The sequence below is a fragment of the Lytechinus variegatus genome, chromosome 2, assembly GCF_018143015.1.
Source record: "Lytechinus variegatus isolate NC3 chromosome 2, Lvar_3.0, whole genome shotgun sequence".
Lineage (NCBI taxonomy): Eukaryota > Metazoa > Echinodermata > Echinoidea > Temnopleuroida > Toxopneustidae > Lytechinus > Lytechinus variegatus.
In genome coordinates this window covers 64,374,819-64,393,977 of record NC_054741.1, presented here as the reverse complement: position 1 = coordinate 64,393,977, position 19,159 = coordinate 64,374,819, and the positions used below count along the sequence as shown (strand labels likewise).

Below are 19,159 nucleotides of genomic sequence, written 5' to 3'. Positions count from 1 at the left end.
ATTCAAGTTTTCCATTTAAGGCAAATCCGTCTGCTGACTGCTGAGTCTTGTATTCACTTCTCTCAGTCTCAGATAAAGCAAAACCCAGATTTTATTGCAATTTAGTTTGGAACGATGCTTTTTCTCTGAAATACATTTTTTCAATAAATTACGAAGCAAGTAGATTTCTGGGAATTATTCTTTTATTTCTGTACATCATTTCCTATTTTGTGTGCATTATTTCACGTTGTGGACAGTAGTCCAACCCGATAATTGATTTCTATGAACTAAAATTCTACTTAAACCACAGATTCAAAGAAATCTGTTAGAATGATATATACAACAGATTAAACTAGTCTGAAAGAGGAGTCAAATATCTCGTCTAGACTGATTTGCAAATATTGCCTTCCCCTTCCTCCCTCTCCTTATTTCCTCTTTGTTGATTTATCCTTGAATTTCTATCCTAACCTGGTTTACTATCAGCAACTTGAAGGCAAGACAATACAAGCAATTAAACCAATATCACAATGGGTATATGAAGAAAAAAATCTAGATAAATCTACATTATCAGAGCAGTGAGCTTTCTGCTTCAAACACTTATTTCAGTAAGAGCTCAATACAAATTAACAAGGGTTTGTTTTAGTTACTTACTTGGTAAAAAAAAGGGGAAAAAAGGCAAAATCAGCATCTTGCAAATTTTTTTTCTTAAACAAGATGAAGAAAAATGAGGAAAAAATAGACCTGGTCTATAATATAATCCTTGTTATTTCAGGAATAAGAATCAAACTCTTATTATCCACTTATGTCAATCAACGAAGTGAGATCTTTACCAGCAAACAATGTGCACTTGAAATGGAATTGCAAGCAATGAAATCATGGCATGTTTTTTTTAAGTCATGTGACAGTTGGTGTGAAAGGCTCAGTTTTTTCCAATGTACAGTAGGATTATCATGGCATATCGAAATGCATATCAAACTTTTAATTTTTATCGTTATTAACATCCAATTTATTTTTAATTCAAACTACTATTACTACATGTAGACTGTTGAGTGTCTATTTCTGCAGTAGTCTCACTCTACTCTTTAAATATTGTACTATCATGGTATCAAAATTGAATTGCACACCGTCAAACCTCAAAAATGGTCTTAAAAGAAACTTATTCAAAAATTCACTCTTTTTGCTAAAATCCTTTTGTGATGGTTTGTGTGAAGTGTGACAATTTGTCCATGCTTCTGAAGAGAAACTAACTCCTTATAAACATCCATACACTTGGTTAAGTTCTATTTTTAAACTAAAATTCAAATTATATCTCACTGGAAAATGATACATTTTTTATTTGATTTTTTTGTCAAAGACAATTAGTGACCGACAGTGCCATTTTTAGACAGACACTATTTGATCACAGGATCATTTCAAGAAACTGTGAATTTTCACTCTGTTTATAAGCTTATGAACTCCTTGCATCTCATTGGTTCAGAGTAATATAATCAGTGAAAATGACTGTTTCATAATAAATACTCCCCAGTTATCCTTTTCTTGAGACCAATATCCATACATCTTCTTGGCAGCACTTCAATTCACATATCCACCATTAAAAAAAATGCATAGCAAGAATCCAGATCTCCATGAATCAACATGCGTTAACAAGAGTTAAAATCCCTGCATCAAATATTGATTTGAATGTGGAAATTAGAAAATGGAAGAGATCTGCCTTTGCCTGGCAGGTTTAGCGAAGCAGAAGTGAGATGCATGCGGCTGAACAAGAAGATGGAAGTCAGTTTTGCCTGGATTTATCACAGTATATCCCTAGCAACTGCATAAGGCTCAAAGATGATTTATGAGTCGGTCTGTGGGAGTTTTGTGCTATTTAAAGAGTTCTTTCCATGTATAAAAATATAATTTCAATTTTCATTGCAAAAATCATTGTAAGAGACCATGCTCATTTTCATTTGATTCCTTCAAGCCATCAATTGGTCGACAAAGGCATGCACTTATCTTTTTGTTTCTTTTCCACTTTTTTTCTATTTTTAAAATTAAGCTCAATTCACAAATGGCATACACTGTACTTTTATGATCTCCAGTTCACAATTTAAATTAACTTTCAAATTTGCCTCCCTGACACACCCCCCCCCCCAAAAAAAAAAGGCATCACAGGGCTGGTTCTTACATATTGGGGAATGTAGGGAGCATGCTACTTGTGTTTAAATTAAATATACCAGTTCCCCCCCCCCCCCTTCTTATAATTCTACATGTACTTGATGAATTTCCCATTAATTGATTTCCATAAAGATATATCTATTATCATTGCTTTGAAAAATCTCTCACATAGACAAAGATTATTTCAATATTGTATTGGAATTATGAAGAAACACAAAATCATCAATTTGACAAGAGGTACATATATTTATCTGGAATTAACCATTTGGACCATTGTTATTAAAGCATTGTATTTCCTCACCTAATCATCCATTGCTTTAAATTCAACAAAATACAAGAATCATAAATATTTTGTATGTGTGTCAATATCACAAAAGAAAAAGATGTTACAGTGAACATTTAAAAACAGGCTAAAATCCATTTTATAGTGTAAGCATGTCAAGTATGAAGCCCTGAAAAAATATCATAAATGGCAAGGAGTGAGGGGAAAACATATTCAATGTTGAAAAAAAATCTCTCTTCAGCTTCTGCCTAACAGACTATGGATCTAGCCTATGCATGCTTGTCACATGGAATCACTCAAACCTCCGAACCAAACAAACCAACACATGGCAAGATGAGGAACAATACACTGCAGCACATGAAAACATAGCCCATCCTGTATCACCCAGCAATATATCTACCATCCCATGCAAGACTGTCACCTTAGATCAGAAACTGATACATGTCAGAATGATGAGAGTGGGCATTATTATATTAATTTTGGCGTTAGATGAGAAAACATACGATAAAGCTACTTTTACAACGATAAGAGATCAAGTTTTTGATTGCACCTGGATTTAGACAGGAAGGGGATTCCAACAAGAAATTAGTAATTTACACATATATGCAAACCTATAGAGAGATGCAAGAGATAGATGTATAGACAAACTTTTGATAATCAGTGAAAATATTAAAATAAACATAAATTATTGACTTGAAAACAAATATGTTGCACCCACATTTATTGCTTCATTTCCAAAAAAAAATAAATTGATAAGGATCTAATCTAAACAGCAAATATAGGCCTACATATCAAATAACAATCAGTAAATAATTAATAAATTGTAATTAATCATAAAGATAAATTCTATTCGATTTTTCGAGATGTCCTCTATGACCTACAATATCTACAAATAATAAAATAAATTCTGAACTTTCCAGTCGTGTCCTAATGCATGCTAAAGAATAATACAAAAGAAAAATGAATGGCACGATCTAAAATCTTATCAAAATGTTGACTGAAAGGGCAGGCTCAAATCGTTTGAAATAGGTGGATATCTGACATCATATCAAGGGAAGTCAGCTTGAGCCTCCTCAATGTCAAAATTCTCTGAACTCTACCCATTTAACTCTGAATAATAGGTCGCTATGGTGATGATTCTGGAAAGCTTCCTCCCGAGCACGTCCTGCAACTGTTTAACTGTTCAAAGAACATGCAGGAAGCCAGAGTCTATCTGCTAAGTTTTTCTCACAATGGTATTAAACGGAAAGCGAAATGCTAGACCAGGGAATAATAGATCAATGGTAATTCACTGGCAGAGCTGCAAAATCCTATTTTCTTGTGGAAGCTTCTAGGCCAACATGAAGTCGTTTATACTATGAAGCTGTATCAATTCATTCATTCATTTAGTGGTTTCCCCTGCAGCTCTGGTCTTCATTTCTGGTCTAATGACCCCTGGGGGAAAGGTCAACGATCTCGACTGGGCATCAAATATAGCACAGATCCGCAGCAAGACACAGTCGATATGCGTGTACATGTACATTTACAGAGTGAGGTTTCTACATCTTAAAACATGTCCTGCAAATTGCCGCTAGTAAAATACATAATAGTGATTTGGTAACGCCATCGGCTCTCTCATTTGCATACTGACGATAGGCATGTCACTGTTTTGTAAAATTGAGTGAAAGTTAAGACATAACATACAAATTTCATTTTAAAAACTAATTTCCATTAAGTGTGTTTTATCTTTCTTCATTTATTCCACTCAACTATTATTTGGGGTAGAGGTCAGTGGAGAAGATTAGGCAAATATTAAATCATCCCCAACCAGCAACCCTGTGTATTTGTGTTTTTTCTAATGGAGGAGATAGAGTCAAAGCAGTTCTCTTCTTTCAACAATGTATAAAATTCTTTTCCTAGCCTTCCATCAGTAGTAGCAGCAGCAGCAGGAGTATTATTAAAAAGTATAGAAATACGGCTGCATCATTATCATTATCAAAGCGTTTTGTAACTTTTGAAAAGACGCTTTATAATAATTTTCATTATCATTATTCATATGATTACTTTCGTTATCTTGTTATCGTCATTATCATTTTTATTTGTCATCATTATGATGATTTGAATCAGAATGTAATTTCCTAAAATTGGACAATGCTTCAACTTTTATTTTTCTTCAATTTGGAAACAGGAAAAAAAAATCTGTAGTGGTGGCCTAGATTCATTCTTCAGTTCTATAGCTCATCAATCTAAAAGCCACTGTATGTCATGGACTTCGGGGCATGTATCGGGTCACTGTGTACTGGGGAAATAGGAAGTAGCTTAATGCACATTGCGTCTCTCTCCTCTCTCCCGCTCTCTCTCTCTTTCTATGTCTCTCTGACCGTCTGTTTGCTGGTTTATACTGCTTTCTACTGGTTACTACAACAAATTGCGGCTATGTTTATTCGGTGCCTTCTGCAGAGAGGAATGAAGCTTATTCAGACTACAAAAAATATGAGTTTCTTCATGAAAACAATATTCTTTAATCTTTATTGAAGTACATGTAGGCCTACTTAATTAAAAACTATGGAAAAACTAGGGAGAAAATTAAATCAGTTTTGCATAAAATACATAACTTATTTATCAACCCACTAAAAGAATAATCACAAAAGCATAAGCCTACTCGTGATCCCTGACAAGTATTATAATTTTGTGTGCACATAGGGTCCCATAACAACTTTAAGAACAATTACAAATCTCATGCAACAATTATTATGACTGGCCATTGCCATTTTGCAATTGATAGCAAACCATTGTACCCAAGTAAAGAGTAATTCTTCATTCCTAATTGTGTGCTCCAAAGAAATTTAAGGGACATCTCTCTTCCTTTTCATGTCAATTCTGTAAGCGATTTAATTGCATTTAAACAGTCTGAACATATTCCTCGAGTAGTCGCATATCTGAGTTATGCATACATAGAGCGGTAAAGGGGTCAATACAAAGTTCATCAATCATTCCAGCATTGTGTGCTCTCAGTGTATTGTACATGACGACTCTGAATACCGACACACGATGACAGTGGAGATGTGTGTGTCTGGATAAATATAATTATATCTCTCCTGTTTTGGGAAGACCTAATTACTTGCTTTACTTAATCCATTCTTCAATGTCTTCATGTGCTAATATACTTGTCACACAAAATGGACTTTTCCCTCTACTCTTCAACACGGATAAAGCTCAACGAACAGTGCTGCCATAATGGTTTATTAATGTTATAAACCATATTCACCACAATTCATTTGTTTAATCTTTATGATTGCTGGCTGAGAGCCATATGATATTCAAATGCTGTGCGTCCTTCACTTGAGAGCTTGACAAATACGGTCTCTCACGTTTTCATCAACTTCCCTACATGCATGTATTCATTTCAACCAACATGTGACCTTGCACACCAAGTCTTTAGGCATTGAGACTAATAAGGCTAACAATAATTTCCTAATATTGAAAGACTCAGACTGTTGTCTAATAGTCAACACACAGAAAGGGTACTGGGTGGTAATTGCATTTTGAAATACAACCTCTCAAACCCTTTTTCCAGATTTTTCGCATTTTGGGGGATGGGTGTGAATGTACCTGGTAGAGGCCGACAAAATTCTTTCTTTAAATAAATGATTTGCAAACATATCACAGATATAGCTTTACTCAAGGAAAAAAAATATATTCAAGATATTAGGCTACAATTATTCAATAGGTAAATATGTTCTGCACACAAAATTCTTTATTTATCATCACAATGGAAAATTACCCAAACATTGCATACCATGAAATGCATTTGTCCATTCTATTACCAAAGGTTTTACATGTAGGTCTGTTCCATTTTATCACTTTGTTTCACAAGTCAAATAATTACCTTGTTTTTAACAATACATGTAGGACTATTTCCAGACCAAAGGCGAAAGAAATGTTATCTGATTTCTTCTTTAAGTCAAATCTCTCCGTAGTTGACCAGAGTTTTGTGATCCAAATATTTAAGACCTATAGTGTAATACAGTATTCATAACATACATTTTTTCTCTCTTTTCCTTTTTTTTAATCTTTTGATATAGGGGAATAAAGGATAAAAAGCAACAAACATGGAAACTTGGTCTCTGTTATATTCAAATGCTGATTTCTGAGTCATCTGTGTCAATGTCCGCATTCCCCTTGGGAAGTGACACACCAGTCCAGCTCGCCCTTACTTCCTGGGACCAAGGTAGAAGAGCCTTCACTATGCTGGTCGTAGCCGTCAGCAGCAGTGGCAGCAACAGCCATTGAGGAAACTTTGAAAGACCACTCACTGCTGACAAACTGGGATTAGTCTCTTGATGCAATTTCTGCAGGCACAGTCCCTAGTGTAAATCTTTCGGGATCTCCTGTTGGACAGGAGTTGTTCAACTTCAAGGGAAAGACCAATTATTGCAGACCATGCCCTACTTTAGTAAGCTTAGAGCCCTGGAACACAGAGATTAGCGATTGATTGTACTTTTTTTTGTACGGTAGATTGCGAATAGTGATCAATATAACAAATTGTAAATAATCAGCCCTATGACCAAATGCTATAAAGTTTAAGGCTACAGGACCGTGCAGATGCCACAATGGTGTCTGCACATTGAACTTGGGGTTTAAATCTATGTAATGAAGGTTCTGACCATTCAAAAGCAATGTAAAAAAAAAAGAATTGCAGCCATTTCAAAGTTAAAAAATGTATTCTGCTTTATAGTTCATACAAAGTGTGTTGAAAAAAAGCACATGAAACTGCAATTGATTGGGCAATGTTGCAAGTTTGTGATTCATTGCTACTTTTGTGTTACGGAGGAGACCAGGGACCAATAGCAGAAAGAGTTGCATCTAAATGCCATCAAAGAGATCAATCCAGAGTACCAGATACCTGGTTCCAATTGGTTGAAAATCAAATTGGATTTGATTTCTGGAGTTGTTTTTATTGCACTTTATTCTGCAATGAGCCTGTGGACGACAAACAATTCAGTCAGGACAATTGCTCCATTGCAAGAAGATGAACACCTGCACTGGTACAAACTATGTAGATAGGAATGTATTAACATTGGAAAGTTACAAAGGAGACGTCCTAGGCCTGTTGGCTAACTTTTGCACAACCATCATTCTATTCAAGAAAACATGCCCTACAATTCAAGGCCACCGATAACTGTGTGGAACTAGACAGCAGAAACACTGTTGGATAGCTCGGTGCATGCATGGAAAATCAATGGACTGGTGACCTTGTAAAAAGTCATTGTTGTACAATTATCAGTCCATTGAAGGGCAACTGGCAATTCCATTCTGCAGTGAGTCACAATAGTGTCTGCAATGGAAGACTAGGTCAACGCAGCGAGCAGGAAAGAGGGGGTAGCATGAGACTGGGGCACATCTCATTAATTCTTCAGAGGAAACCTTCAATCCTCATCAAAGTGAGGGGAAATACAGGGACTATGTACGGATGCATGAATTCACTTCAACAGCACAGTTGTTTATAGTTCCTGTCAATAAGTTTTGTAGTTGTAGTGAACTAGTCACCCGAAAAGTAAGCATTGATGGCAACCATACAATCAACCAATGTTATCATTGACCATTGATGTCACCAATGGAGTTGATTATGACAAAGGTGGACATCAGAAGTGGTCAGTGAGTTGTCGCACGAGGAGTTCCACTACATCACCAAATTTATGCAGTGCCGTTACCTTTCTAGGTGGAATGCATTCGAAGGGACTTCACTTATTTTTTTTTGGGGGGGGGGTTGTAATAAAAAAAAGCAGGGAAAACCCCTTATCTCAAAGGATTTTGACTAAACATACATCTTCGTATTATTTTACATGCATTGCTTAAGTACAAGAAATAAGCTGCTTGCTGAATATATTTTTTATGTTGTGTAACATCAAATGAACACTGGTTTCCAAAATCTTTTCATCAATTTCCTTTTTTTCAATATCATTAGTATTATTATTAATTTGGTATGCTAACATTCCTTTCAATATAACAAGAACAAAAACTTTGGTTATTCAAATTAAAAACATCTCTTTCAAATATTATTAAAAGTATAGGTGATAAATCTTAAACTTGAAAACGTCTTAAGCTTTGTAGTCGTTTTTTTCCTTCTCTTTTCTGGAAAAGAAAAAATTGACCTGTAAATGCAGTTACTGCAATTATTGAACATTACTAATATTAAAGGAAATGAGAAGGAAGATAATGGAGGATATTTTACCTTGACTTTTGTTGCATTCATACAACAAATTCTCCCCTACAAATAACCATTACGTTTTTTAAATATTTTAAACAATCAACACTGAAAATGCCCATAGAAAATAATGGTAAATATCCAATTTTGAAATGCATCTCTGTCAGAATCTTGTTTGCTGGAATTGTTTAAATGCAACTAGATTCACAATGCTGTTTAGGATGTCACACTGCCCTGAAGTGGTATGTAGGTTTCCTTTTCATGGACCGCATGCATCAATGTTGACCTATGTTGGACCTTAAAATTCAAGAACATACAGAGTCTGCCCAAAATTAAATATCAAATTTGGTTAAAGTATTGACCCAAATGTTGCCTGAACATGCTTGTGAAGAAAAGGTATTACAAAATGTAATGCTTGAGTCACACCAGTCAAAACTGTCAAAAGATATTATGTTACTTCCAATGACTTAATATTGGTTGGTATGAAGGCAGTTATGTCAGTTGGGCAGTAGCAAACATGGATCATGGTCTCAAAATTTGCATGATTAAAGCCATTAGACCCTTCAGATGTACCAGACAATGTCATCAGGCAAAAAAAATAAGTTTTAATTTTGGAAGGTTACTTTTCAAAACTTAGTGCCTAAATCTAAAACGTTAGATTAGCTTTAACATTGCAATGATAGGGGATTTCCGGGCTCCTCTTTTTAGTTTCCACGGCTTTTTTTTCAGAGCATTCTGGGGACTATATCGCCCAAGCCCCCCCCCCTGTAATTTTCCCTGAATCATGTGGCCCTGTCTGACAACATGAACCAAGACATCATTGTCTGCAGTTGTATGTATTCAACCATTATCATTAACAAAGGCTCCGTCTGCTGCGTTCTGAGTGAAATTTGATATACAGCCATGACCAACCATCATTTGTAATTGGATGCAAGCCTCCTTTTCTCGTCTTCTAAGTTTACAATTATCTGATTCTGAATACTGATATCATCTTGTTCTATTGAAAGTCAGCAAGTGTGTCTGAATAAATGTGGGTTAAAGAGTTTCCTTTTACATAACGATAATACTACAAAACTTAAGAAAAGATCTGAAAGTTCGCCTTCAGTGATGAATGATCTTCGATTAAGACAAATGACAGATAATACAGGATAAAAAAGCCACTTGTTAGGTAAAATCTATAATCTAATTCACAATTTTCATAAATACGACTGAATATCTGAATTGCAATAATGTCATAATTGAAGTGAAGTAATCAAGTAAACACACATAATCCAGTAAACATATTTCTTTGACAGCAAACCAATGCATTTCCATCATTTAAGGAACCTTTTCCTATTCAATTTCAATTCATTCACATCTATGCACTGCAAGAAAATTAACGGCACTTGCTGGGAAGGGTAAAATGTTTTACAAATTTTGTTGCAACTGCCATAAACATTATAATGCACTAAACTACAAATGTGTATATTGTCAGTTTAATTATATGAATCATGACTGGAAAGAGATGTTGGTCGGATCTCGATTTTTGGAAGCTTGCCAAACAATCACAAGGAAGAAACCAACACTTGCGCATGCTAGAAATTCATAGCATGACTACAGGTATGAGATTGCTCTGCAATTATCCCTCGCGAGATGCATTATTGAATTATAGGCAAAGGAAAAGTGCTGATTCGTTCACATAAAAAGAAGCCTGTTTCATGATATCAAAATTCTGATTTCTTTGAGTAATGTAAAGCTGTTTGTCAAAAATGATACTGTGGTGAAACTGTACTCTAGTCTGCTGAGTGAAGTCTTGACATTACCAAGGAGTTTGAGAGCTCAACTTTGAATTTTCTTATAACCAGAAGAATCACATCAATATTATTCATTTCAACAGTTCATTCAAACAATGCTTGGCAGCAAAAGGCTGAATGATTAGTAGGTGTAAGCCTATCGGCATAGTATTACTGAAAATATATATTAGTTGCCAACTTTTCAAAACAATGGCTTTGTGATTATTTGAACATGCAAAAAGAAATGAAGCAATTTACTCTTTAATGCACAACATACCCTACAATACACAATTTATAGAACCTTCATGTACAATATTATCTTTTCTCACCCATATAACACCCTATCAACGATGAAATCTACAAGTAAATGCCTAGCAATTTTTGTGTTATTAAAAATGTGACATACTGGTGGAATCCAGTGTGTGAATAATGTATTTATTGTATTGTAGTGTATTGAATGTATTATCTAATAAATTTGAGTTATTTAATTCTTGTAAATGATAGATGCCATAGAACTAATCAATTGCCACTGAAGCAGCCCGGGCAATCAGATGAATAGTCAATAATAACAATCTTCTTTCCTGGTACAATGTTCATATGGATTTTGTTGGGAAACTAAATACTGCACAAACCCTGAGAAAAAATTCCAACAAAGACAGCTGCCAAAGGTGATGGGCAGGACATTAATTGTGCATCCACCAAGTGCTCCTGTCGTCATACACAATAAAGATCATCTCGTGTCACTCTTCTTAAAGACCACATCAAGTCTTGGTAGGACCTTAAAAGCGATTGAAATTGAGATCTTGAGATTTTCAAGATAGTACCTTTTTTCAAGATTTTCAAGATTGCCCTCTTGCAACCTATGAACCACTGGCGCATTATGCCGTGTTAAATACAATATCAATAGAGGGGGGGGCCATACTGTTTGTGCACAATGTTGGAACCATTACAAAAGAATTGCATCTAATCTTGGAAGATCAGTTCCTGGTACAAGCACCCTGGTTTCCACAGAATATTCTAGAAACTCACCGACATGAACCTCCACCACTGCAGGGATGGTATTGTCCTCCTCCTCCTCTCTGTACCCAGGATGGTAATGATGAGGATGGTGCTGAGTATGATGGTGTTGGTGGTGATGATGATGGTGGTGGTGATGGTGTCGATCACGCTCCCCTTTTGGTGTCTTCTGCAGCTTGATAGGGTAGAAGCACTGCCATTCAAAGAGGATCCTCTGGGCAACCTGGTGGGTGGCCTTGTAGGCTTGTCCAGTGAGGAAACCACTTAGGCCATATGGGGATAGGATCACTGAATAAATTGAGTAACAAACACAAAAAGACAAACGTAGATATCAAAACAGTACAATACAATCAAAGTGAGAAAAGGCTGTACAGACATCCCAAACTTTCCTCCTGTAAAAATAAATCATGATTTTGCTCAAAAATAGGAAAACAGTGTTCCAGAAAATAGGAAAATGTTACAAGACAAGATTTAGGTTTGGTGTTTATTCAGATTCTACCCTCCCAATTCATAATGATTGAGTGATCTGATTATATTCATACATAACACTAACATAACTTGACATCTGCTCTTCCAGTTACTAGCTGACATCGAGAATACAACTTATCAGCACACAGAGGGTGAACCACAGGGTACAAGGTTCAAAACCCCCATCATAACACTGTTGTCTGTTGACAGCAGACTTGCCAAACAATTACTATGTCACATGTAGTCAAAGTCAGAACATGAAAAGATCAAACTGTTGTAACAGACCTTCATTTTTGAGGAGCGCGATCGCGCCGGCGCTCCTTAAAAAAAATAAGGATAGCAAAAATTTAATTTAATCTCGGTAAATATTGCAGTCCCATGTAGTCCCATATGTAGATTTTCATGGCAACACCATGGAAGTCTACATGTGGGACTACAATATTTACCAAGGTAAGTTCAAATCAGAGTCGGGAAAGTGGTGAATATTCTTCATTTTTCTGATCGTTCTCAACTAATTCAAAGTAATTTCAAGGAATTATGGAAAAAAGAAGGTCATTTCATGGATTTAAAGATGTAAAATGTGAAATTTTAGCAATTTTTTTTTTTCAATTTTTTTTTAGCAGGAGCACGTACGACATCTTGCAAACGTATTGACGTGACCCAGGCTTATTTCACCACAGATTAATTAATAGCTAACACAGCTATTGCATATATACAATGTTAAGAAAAATCTACAATCTATCATACATGTATTGTAATGAATTGATTTGAGCTCCTCACACAGAGCGATTTATTGAGCTCCACGAAATTATAAACGTGAAGGTCTGTTGTAATGGTGACTAAATATATTAAAGCAATAACCATAATTTTACTGGAACCAAGGTCCACTGAAAGCATATATATTGAAACATTGTAATATGTGCTATCATAATGTAATATTGTACAGACAATCATTTCTGATAACAATGCTTAATGTTAGGCATGAATAAACTTGTCAGTTTTCATAGAATGTTATCATCTACTTGATCAAATATCTTTATATTTTCTTACCCGGCACTGCAGTTGCCGAACCCTGAGCAATGGCCAGATGATCAGCGGTAAGCCGACAGACAGGTTGATGCAGGCCAACTTCTACATTGCTGCATACCGTCTTTTCCCCATGAAGAAAGAATGAGAAACTTACAGAATGGTGGTCACTGCAAAAAGGAAAAATGAATAATAGTATTACAATAATAAATATTGGAGGAAAAAATTAACAGAAATATCATTTTTAATGAAGAAAAGACACAAGAAACTCAAGGAATGACACTGAAACAGGGGGAAAACTCCCCATCAAGAAACAAAAAAGAAACTCAAACCATAGTTAATGAAGAAAAATAGTGAAACAGAAAAATAATTTTTGAGGCAAATACAATAAGTCTGAAGAATAGCTGAAAGCCCCCTGAAAAGAAACAAAGATACATGTAGATGGGGAGTATTAGGCCTATGAAGAATACATGTAGTTCAGATTTTTTTTGTAAAGCTGTTTTTTTCTTCTCTCCATTTCGAAAGTAATAAAAAAAACTCAAATATAATAATGGTATTTTTAAAAAAAATGCAAATTTCTAATTAGAAACCAATATAGGGTTGCTTGACAACCCTATGGATTGGATAATGTTCATGAACCATTCTCTCCGTCCTTGGATTGCTTCAAGTCAATATGATGATCCTTAATGTGATATAAAGGGTCATCCTATTGGCTAGACACACACATGGTGATTGGTCATAACGCGATTCTGGTCATGACTCATATAGCCAATGAACTCGGTGAGAGGCCCAAAAGCTGGACAGTAGGTAAAACAGGCTTATGTGTTTCATACATGTACTGTAAGTGTAAAACGGGAATTATACTACACTCACACCTTTGCCTACAGATAAAAAGGCTGTGTATATCAACTTTATCCCAGTTGGAGGTTTACAAGTTTCTACACTCACTCTCAAAATGTGTTTCAAAAGGCTTTGGTTTTTTATGGCTGCATTATCATCAGTCACATAAAAGCCATTAATGCACAGCTGCATAGCTGCTAAAGCACCATTGACCTGAAGAGGAGGGGTCATGAAAGGTGTCCACTGTTTTGACTTGTGGTTTTATACAATGAACATGTACTTGGTGTTTCAAAAACTTGAAATGGGTGGAAGAAAAGTAAAAATGCACTTCGGGAGGTCAGAGTTCAAGCACTGTCAGCATCAAAAAGACCTTAAAAGATGAGAGTTGCTGCTACCCTGTTTGGTGTTCAACAATTAAAGGGATAGAGCCTTGTCAATCTGGCGCTGCACAGTGGCTGCCGGCCCCACATCAATTGGGCAAAGCAAATTTTCAGAGTTAACTTCTAAAAAAGGATTTTTGAAACCATGTAATTAAAACACATACATTATCATCTGCAAAAAGGGCCCTGAAACGTTTTGAAACATAAATTCTACCCCTTCCCCCCAAGTACATGCACCACCGCTGACACAGCATGGTCGCAAGATGATCAAAGCAGAAAAACTAACCCCAAAAGTTGCATACTCAAAAGATAAATGTCCTAAATAACATCCTTTAAAGTGCTATAGCAAGGAGCTTCAAGGGCTCCAACTTGTTAATTGCATGCCATAAACTTTAAAGTTTGTTTGGCTTCATCCAAATCTCGCAAAGATAGCTGTTTCCATTTCAGTAGTTTTGAGATATACATTGCGCATGACAATGCAAATGACCGTAACATACTATGAATATAACGCGCGCTTAAGGCACTGCAAGAAACATCTTTGAAGAAGTCTAATTTTTGTTTTGGCCATCTCATAATTTCCTTGCTTTATTCTTTGTTGTTGTTTACTCTCTATTATATTTTCCGGCTGATCGGCGGTGGGATCAAAGGGAAAAAAAACAATTATTGACAAAGTCGGAATTCCGGAAATAGTCGGAAAACTGGTATCCCTGAAATATGTGAAAATAGCACTGTACACTTACTACTAACATACAAGCAACATTAATTTATATTCTTACGGTCCTTGTCCAGTATGTCCACATAAGAGAATAAGAATGCACCCTTATTATGTTGGTTACAATAATAAGCTAAAGAACTAATGTGGAAGGTTGGACAGCTTCATGTACAGTACTCCTAATGGTAAAGAACCATCAATAAAATTGAATACATTGCTCGGCACTGTTACAATGATAGAAGCCTCACAGATGCACCCTCTCTATTTTTCCCACACAATAATTAATCATTCCTGATGGGTACTGGGAGAGTGATTTCATATCAGTATCATTCCTTCTAACAATAAATTGAAAACACAAAAAGACCTGAAAAACCATAGTGAGTTGGTGAAGTATTCATGGAAGGTCAAAACAAGGTCCATTTGTAACACAGCACAAACACATCTTTGAAGGAATAACAATGCTAATACTCTCTGAATACCATTCACATTTTGACAACAAAGGTTTCAGGGGGGAAGAAATGGGAAATACAAAACAAAATTTAAATTTGTTGTCTATTCTCATCTTTGGAGTTTGGACAGAAACAAAATATTAAAATTACATATATATATATATATCTTTCTAATTTAACAAAAAATTATAGGGCCTACTGGTAAACCTACCTTTTGAATGTATGTAAACATTGGTCATTTTGGCACTACCCACTCATGTACATATTCACATTCACATAACATGTAGGCCTACATGTCCAAGTATGATCCATCTATCAAAAGTGAAGATTTGTGGACTCTGCATGTACATGTACTATATCTAGGTGTGAATATCTCCATCTTTTGATGAAAGTAGCTGCTCAGGAGCAGTAGTAGCGATGCGATATACTACTCACATTACAAAGCCCTGGGCTATCTCTCGGTCCCTATAATGACCTTTTCCACTGATTAAATTCACACTTTTTTCCATTCATGTATACTGTGTAATACTGATACTGTATGCAATATGTGTAAGATAACCCTACAAGGAAAGAAGAAGCACTGAATCAATGTGCATTAAAAAGAATAAGAATTTGGAATTTCACTTTTTAAGGGTTTTTTTACAATCATCTGAAAAAAGCCTTCTATGTATTATAAAAAGCAATATGTGTACTGTAATCTAAAAACCAAAATGGCAAACACTGTTAGGGCAATCAACAAAAGAAAAAAATTATTGACATACACATTTACTTTTCAAAACTGACAATACTGACCTGTACAGCTGTACCACATTCAATGGGTGGCGATGAAATATAATGGTTTATTACGACTATCATCGTCATATTCACAAGATGTGTTTCTTACAAAGTAATATTGATCCACTTCCCAACTTCAACACGAGTCCTAACCTGAAACTTACATCAAAGTTTAAAGAGAAATGCCAGTAGTTGCAGTAAAAACTGATTTCATGAGAAAGTCTGTAAAACCAGGCTTAATTGTCAGAATATCATCAAGGATCTAGATCTTGTAGTTATATAAACTGAACTTTGTGAAATCTTGAAATCTACGCTGAAAAATGTTCACACTGAAGATCACCAATACAGATAGGCACACGTGGGACAGTGTATTAATATTGCTGGAATAAAGACCCGATGGAAGTGACAGAATCCGCGCTTATTTATATAGATTTCTCAGCAATTACACAATTTCTTCCAGAATCCTTTAGCACATATTTTTTATTCATACAAACAGACACTTGGGTGGTCATTATATTAGATTCAGTCAAAAGTCATTTTAAGATCGTTACCAAAACTGGAATTTATCTTTAATTAATCTGCCAAAGATAAACTTGTACATGTACAAAGGGGGAGATGGGTCGATATAATATGGACTAGGCCTACTAATTTTAGTTTGCAGGTAATACAGAGAATGTGCAATAGATCAATGTCAAACCTTTTTTAGTCTGTGCCAGCTACATATAACATGTAATAACACATCAAGCAAGGATATTTCCTATTTCCTAACCTGTACATTACATGTACATATTCATGTACCCTCATCTTTAGCACAATTTTGCATGATTTTTCCTCCTATTTTTTTCAACCTTGCATTTCCTGATGGCAAAGAGTACTGCAGTGCATTGTTGCTGTAATTGTCTGCTTGGGTGTGTAAGTACTGTCCTGAAATTGACAGGCCTATCTACTGGTGATCATCATACTTCTAGGTCCAAGTAATCAAGCATAAGGAATGTGTACAAGTCTACTGTCACTGAATTACCAATATTTGTCAATATTATAGTTAAATGTTAAATTTAATAAAAGTGTCACATGTGGTTACTAGTAACAGCTGTAGAACTACTGAATGGTATCCTATTTCTGAAATTATCATTAGTACTACATGTACAAGATTTGATATGAAGAGCTTATTCATTCACTCTCATTTTCTATTGCCATTGGAAACATACATTTTATTTGTACAGAAAGAGGCCCACGAGGAGACGAAACACATGCGTGAGTAGCAGTTTTGTTTCCTAGCAAGAGTGAAAACATAATTCAAAGCCTTCTTCTGAAATTATAAGAGATAAAAAATTTAGAAGTGGGGGAAACTCCTCCGTCCCATGAATTTCAATTTATTTCATGTCTTACATTCTAATCCACAGAATACTGATGGTGGAAAATGTGTCAAATCGGTTGAAATCAACGTATTAAAATGTCATTACCATTTAACAGAATTTCCCCCAAAAAATATTATATTATGGAATGAAGAAGAAAATTAAGAAAAATCACATGAGCTAAAACTATTCAGAATAGGATATTACAAGATAATACATTTACATGTCGGCCTCAAATTTATCAAATTACAATACGATTATTAAGCATCAATATCTGAACTCGTAATGTTTTCAATCTCTAATCAATTTAATTCTACCAACCATATCCATTTTAACAAATTTGAATTAATCATAATGCCTCTCCTAAAATTCAAAAATTTAACAATGTTAAAATTTCAAAATGTCCATTTTGTCAGCATCAAATCCAAACAGTTAAAGACTACAGAAAATTAAAAAGTGAGTTCTGCCGCATGCCATTTAGTTGATTACACATCAGAGAAAAGCCAATGATCTTCCCCAAATAATTTATAATCCTAGCCCTTCTCTGCATCTATAAATAAACTCCCTGCGATGGAGCAATACCCCAACAGGCTTGTGTGAAGGTGTGTTCAGCTTCCATGTTTAGAGCTGGGGAAAACATCTGATTAGCATATTCACCCAACCCCCACACTTTTTTTTCCTACCCGTACCTCTGGTTCTTTACACTACTGCAGACATGTCTCATTTAAAATGGCTTTTTTCCCCTGGGTAGAAAGAGGTCAACTCACTAGATGTCTCCCCACTACATCAAAGTCATGGAAAAGTGGAGATCAGTGGCGAATATTTGCCAGAGCTTTGCCCCTAGTCTCAAGAAACACACCCAAAGCAAGAACCAAATATTCTTAACGCCTCCTGCTTTAAATCAAATCTACAGGTTCTTGTAATGAGATCATATTGAAGAAGACCCTGGCTCAAAGTCACGGTAATGTGTAAACCACTTTTTTATGGATAGCGTTGTTGCAGTTTCATCATTATTTGTCATCTGACAAAAATCTCCATGGATTTGATTGGCTGAGAAGCACAGTCTGTCCATTAATATGGTAACTCATATGAAACAGATTTTGATGGACAATAAATCCAACAAGTCCTACATGTATTATGAAATGCTTCCCAGGTGTATGCTGTAATGCAATAAACTTATCAAAGATACTTCATTATTCACAAGAACTCACACACACACACAAAAAAAATGCATTCATGGGACCAGGGAATTGATAGTTGGCCCTATCCATATGGGTACAAACATTTCAGTTGGGTTTTTTTTTCTTGGAACTACTTTGAATGTGGAGGGATCTGAAGAGCAATCATTCTTAGTGGATCTACTATGATTTTCTTCTGCTATAACATTGAAAAAAAAAAAATCTTAATGGTGATTATTTCTATCTTTTCCAAAACCCAAGATTCCCATTGAAATAAATATCCTAAATACGAATCAACATGGTGGGATATTTATTTGATGCAACATGATACAAACTCCATGAACCTCATATTTTCGTATAAACGTCCTTTACACAGACAAACAATTTCAACATAAAATTCATTTTCTACTTTACAGCCAAGATTTCTCCCGTAAACTCAGCAAGAAATTGTTTGTACAGCCTGTGCAAAGAGACTAGTGTAATGCTGCCATTTAGCAAGTACTGCACGCTGCTTCTGCCGGCGCACTCATTAAATAGGCAAAGCAGGGCTCAGATTACACTTCTACCCACTTACAAGTGTGG

At 35.4% G+C, this 19,159-nt stretch overlaps 1 protein-coding gene across 3 annotated transcripts in view; it reads right to left on the bottom strand.

The window, feature by feature from the left end:
• LOC121408640 (mediator of RNA polymerase II transcription subunit 13-like) overlaps positions 1-19,159 on the bottom strand; it is a 95,626-nt gene that overhangs the window by 50,493 nt on the left and 25,974 nt on the right. For all 3 annotated transcript variants that reach the window (XM_041600171.1, XM_041600173.1, XM_041600172.1), the window contains exons 5-6: positions 12,914-13,059; positions 11,408-11,683 (exon numbers count right to left, since the gene is read on the bottom strand). In XM_041600171.1, the coding sequence (XP_041456105.1) occupies positions 11,408-11,683; positions 12,914-13,059 (422 nt within the window). The remainder of the gene's footprint in view (positions 1-11,407; positions 11,684-12,913; positions 13,060-19,159) is intronic.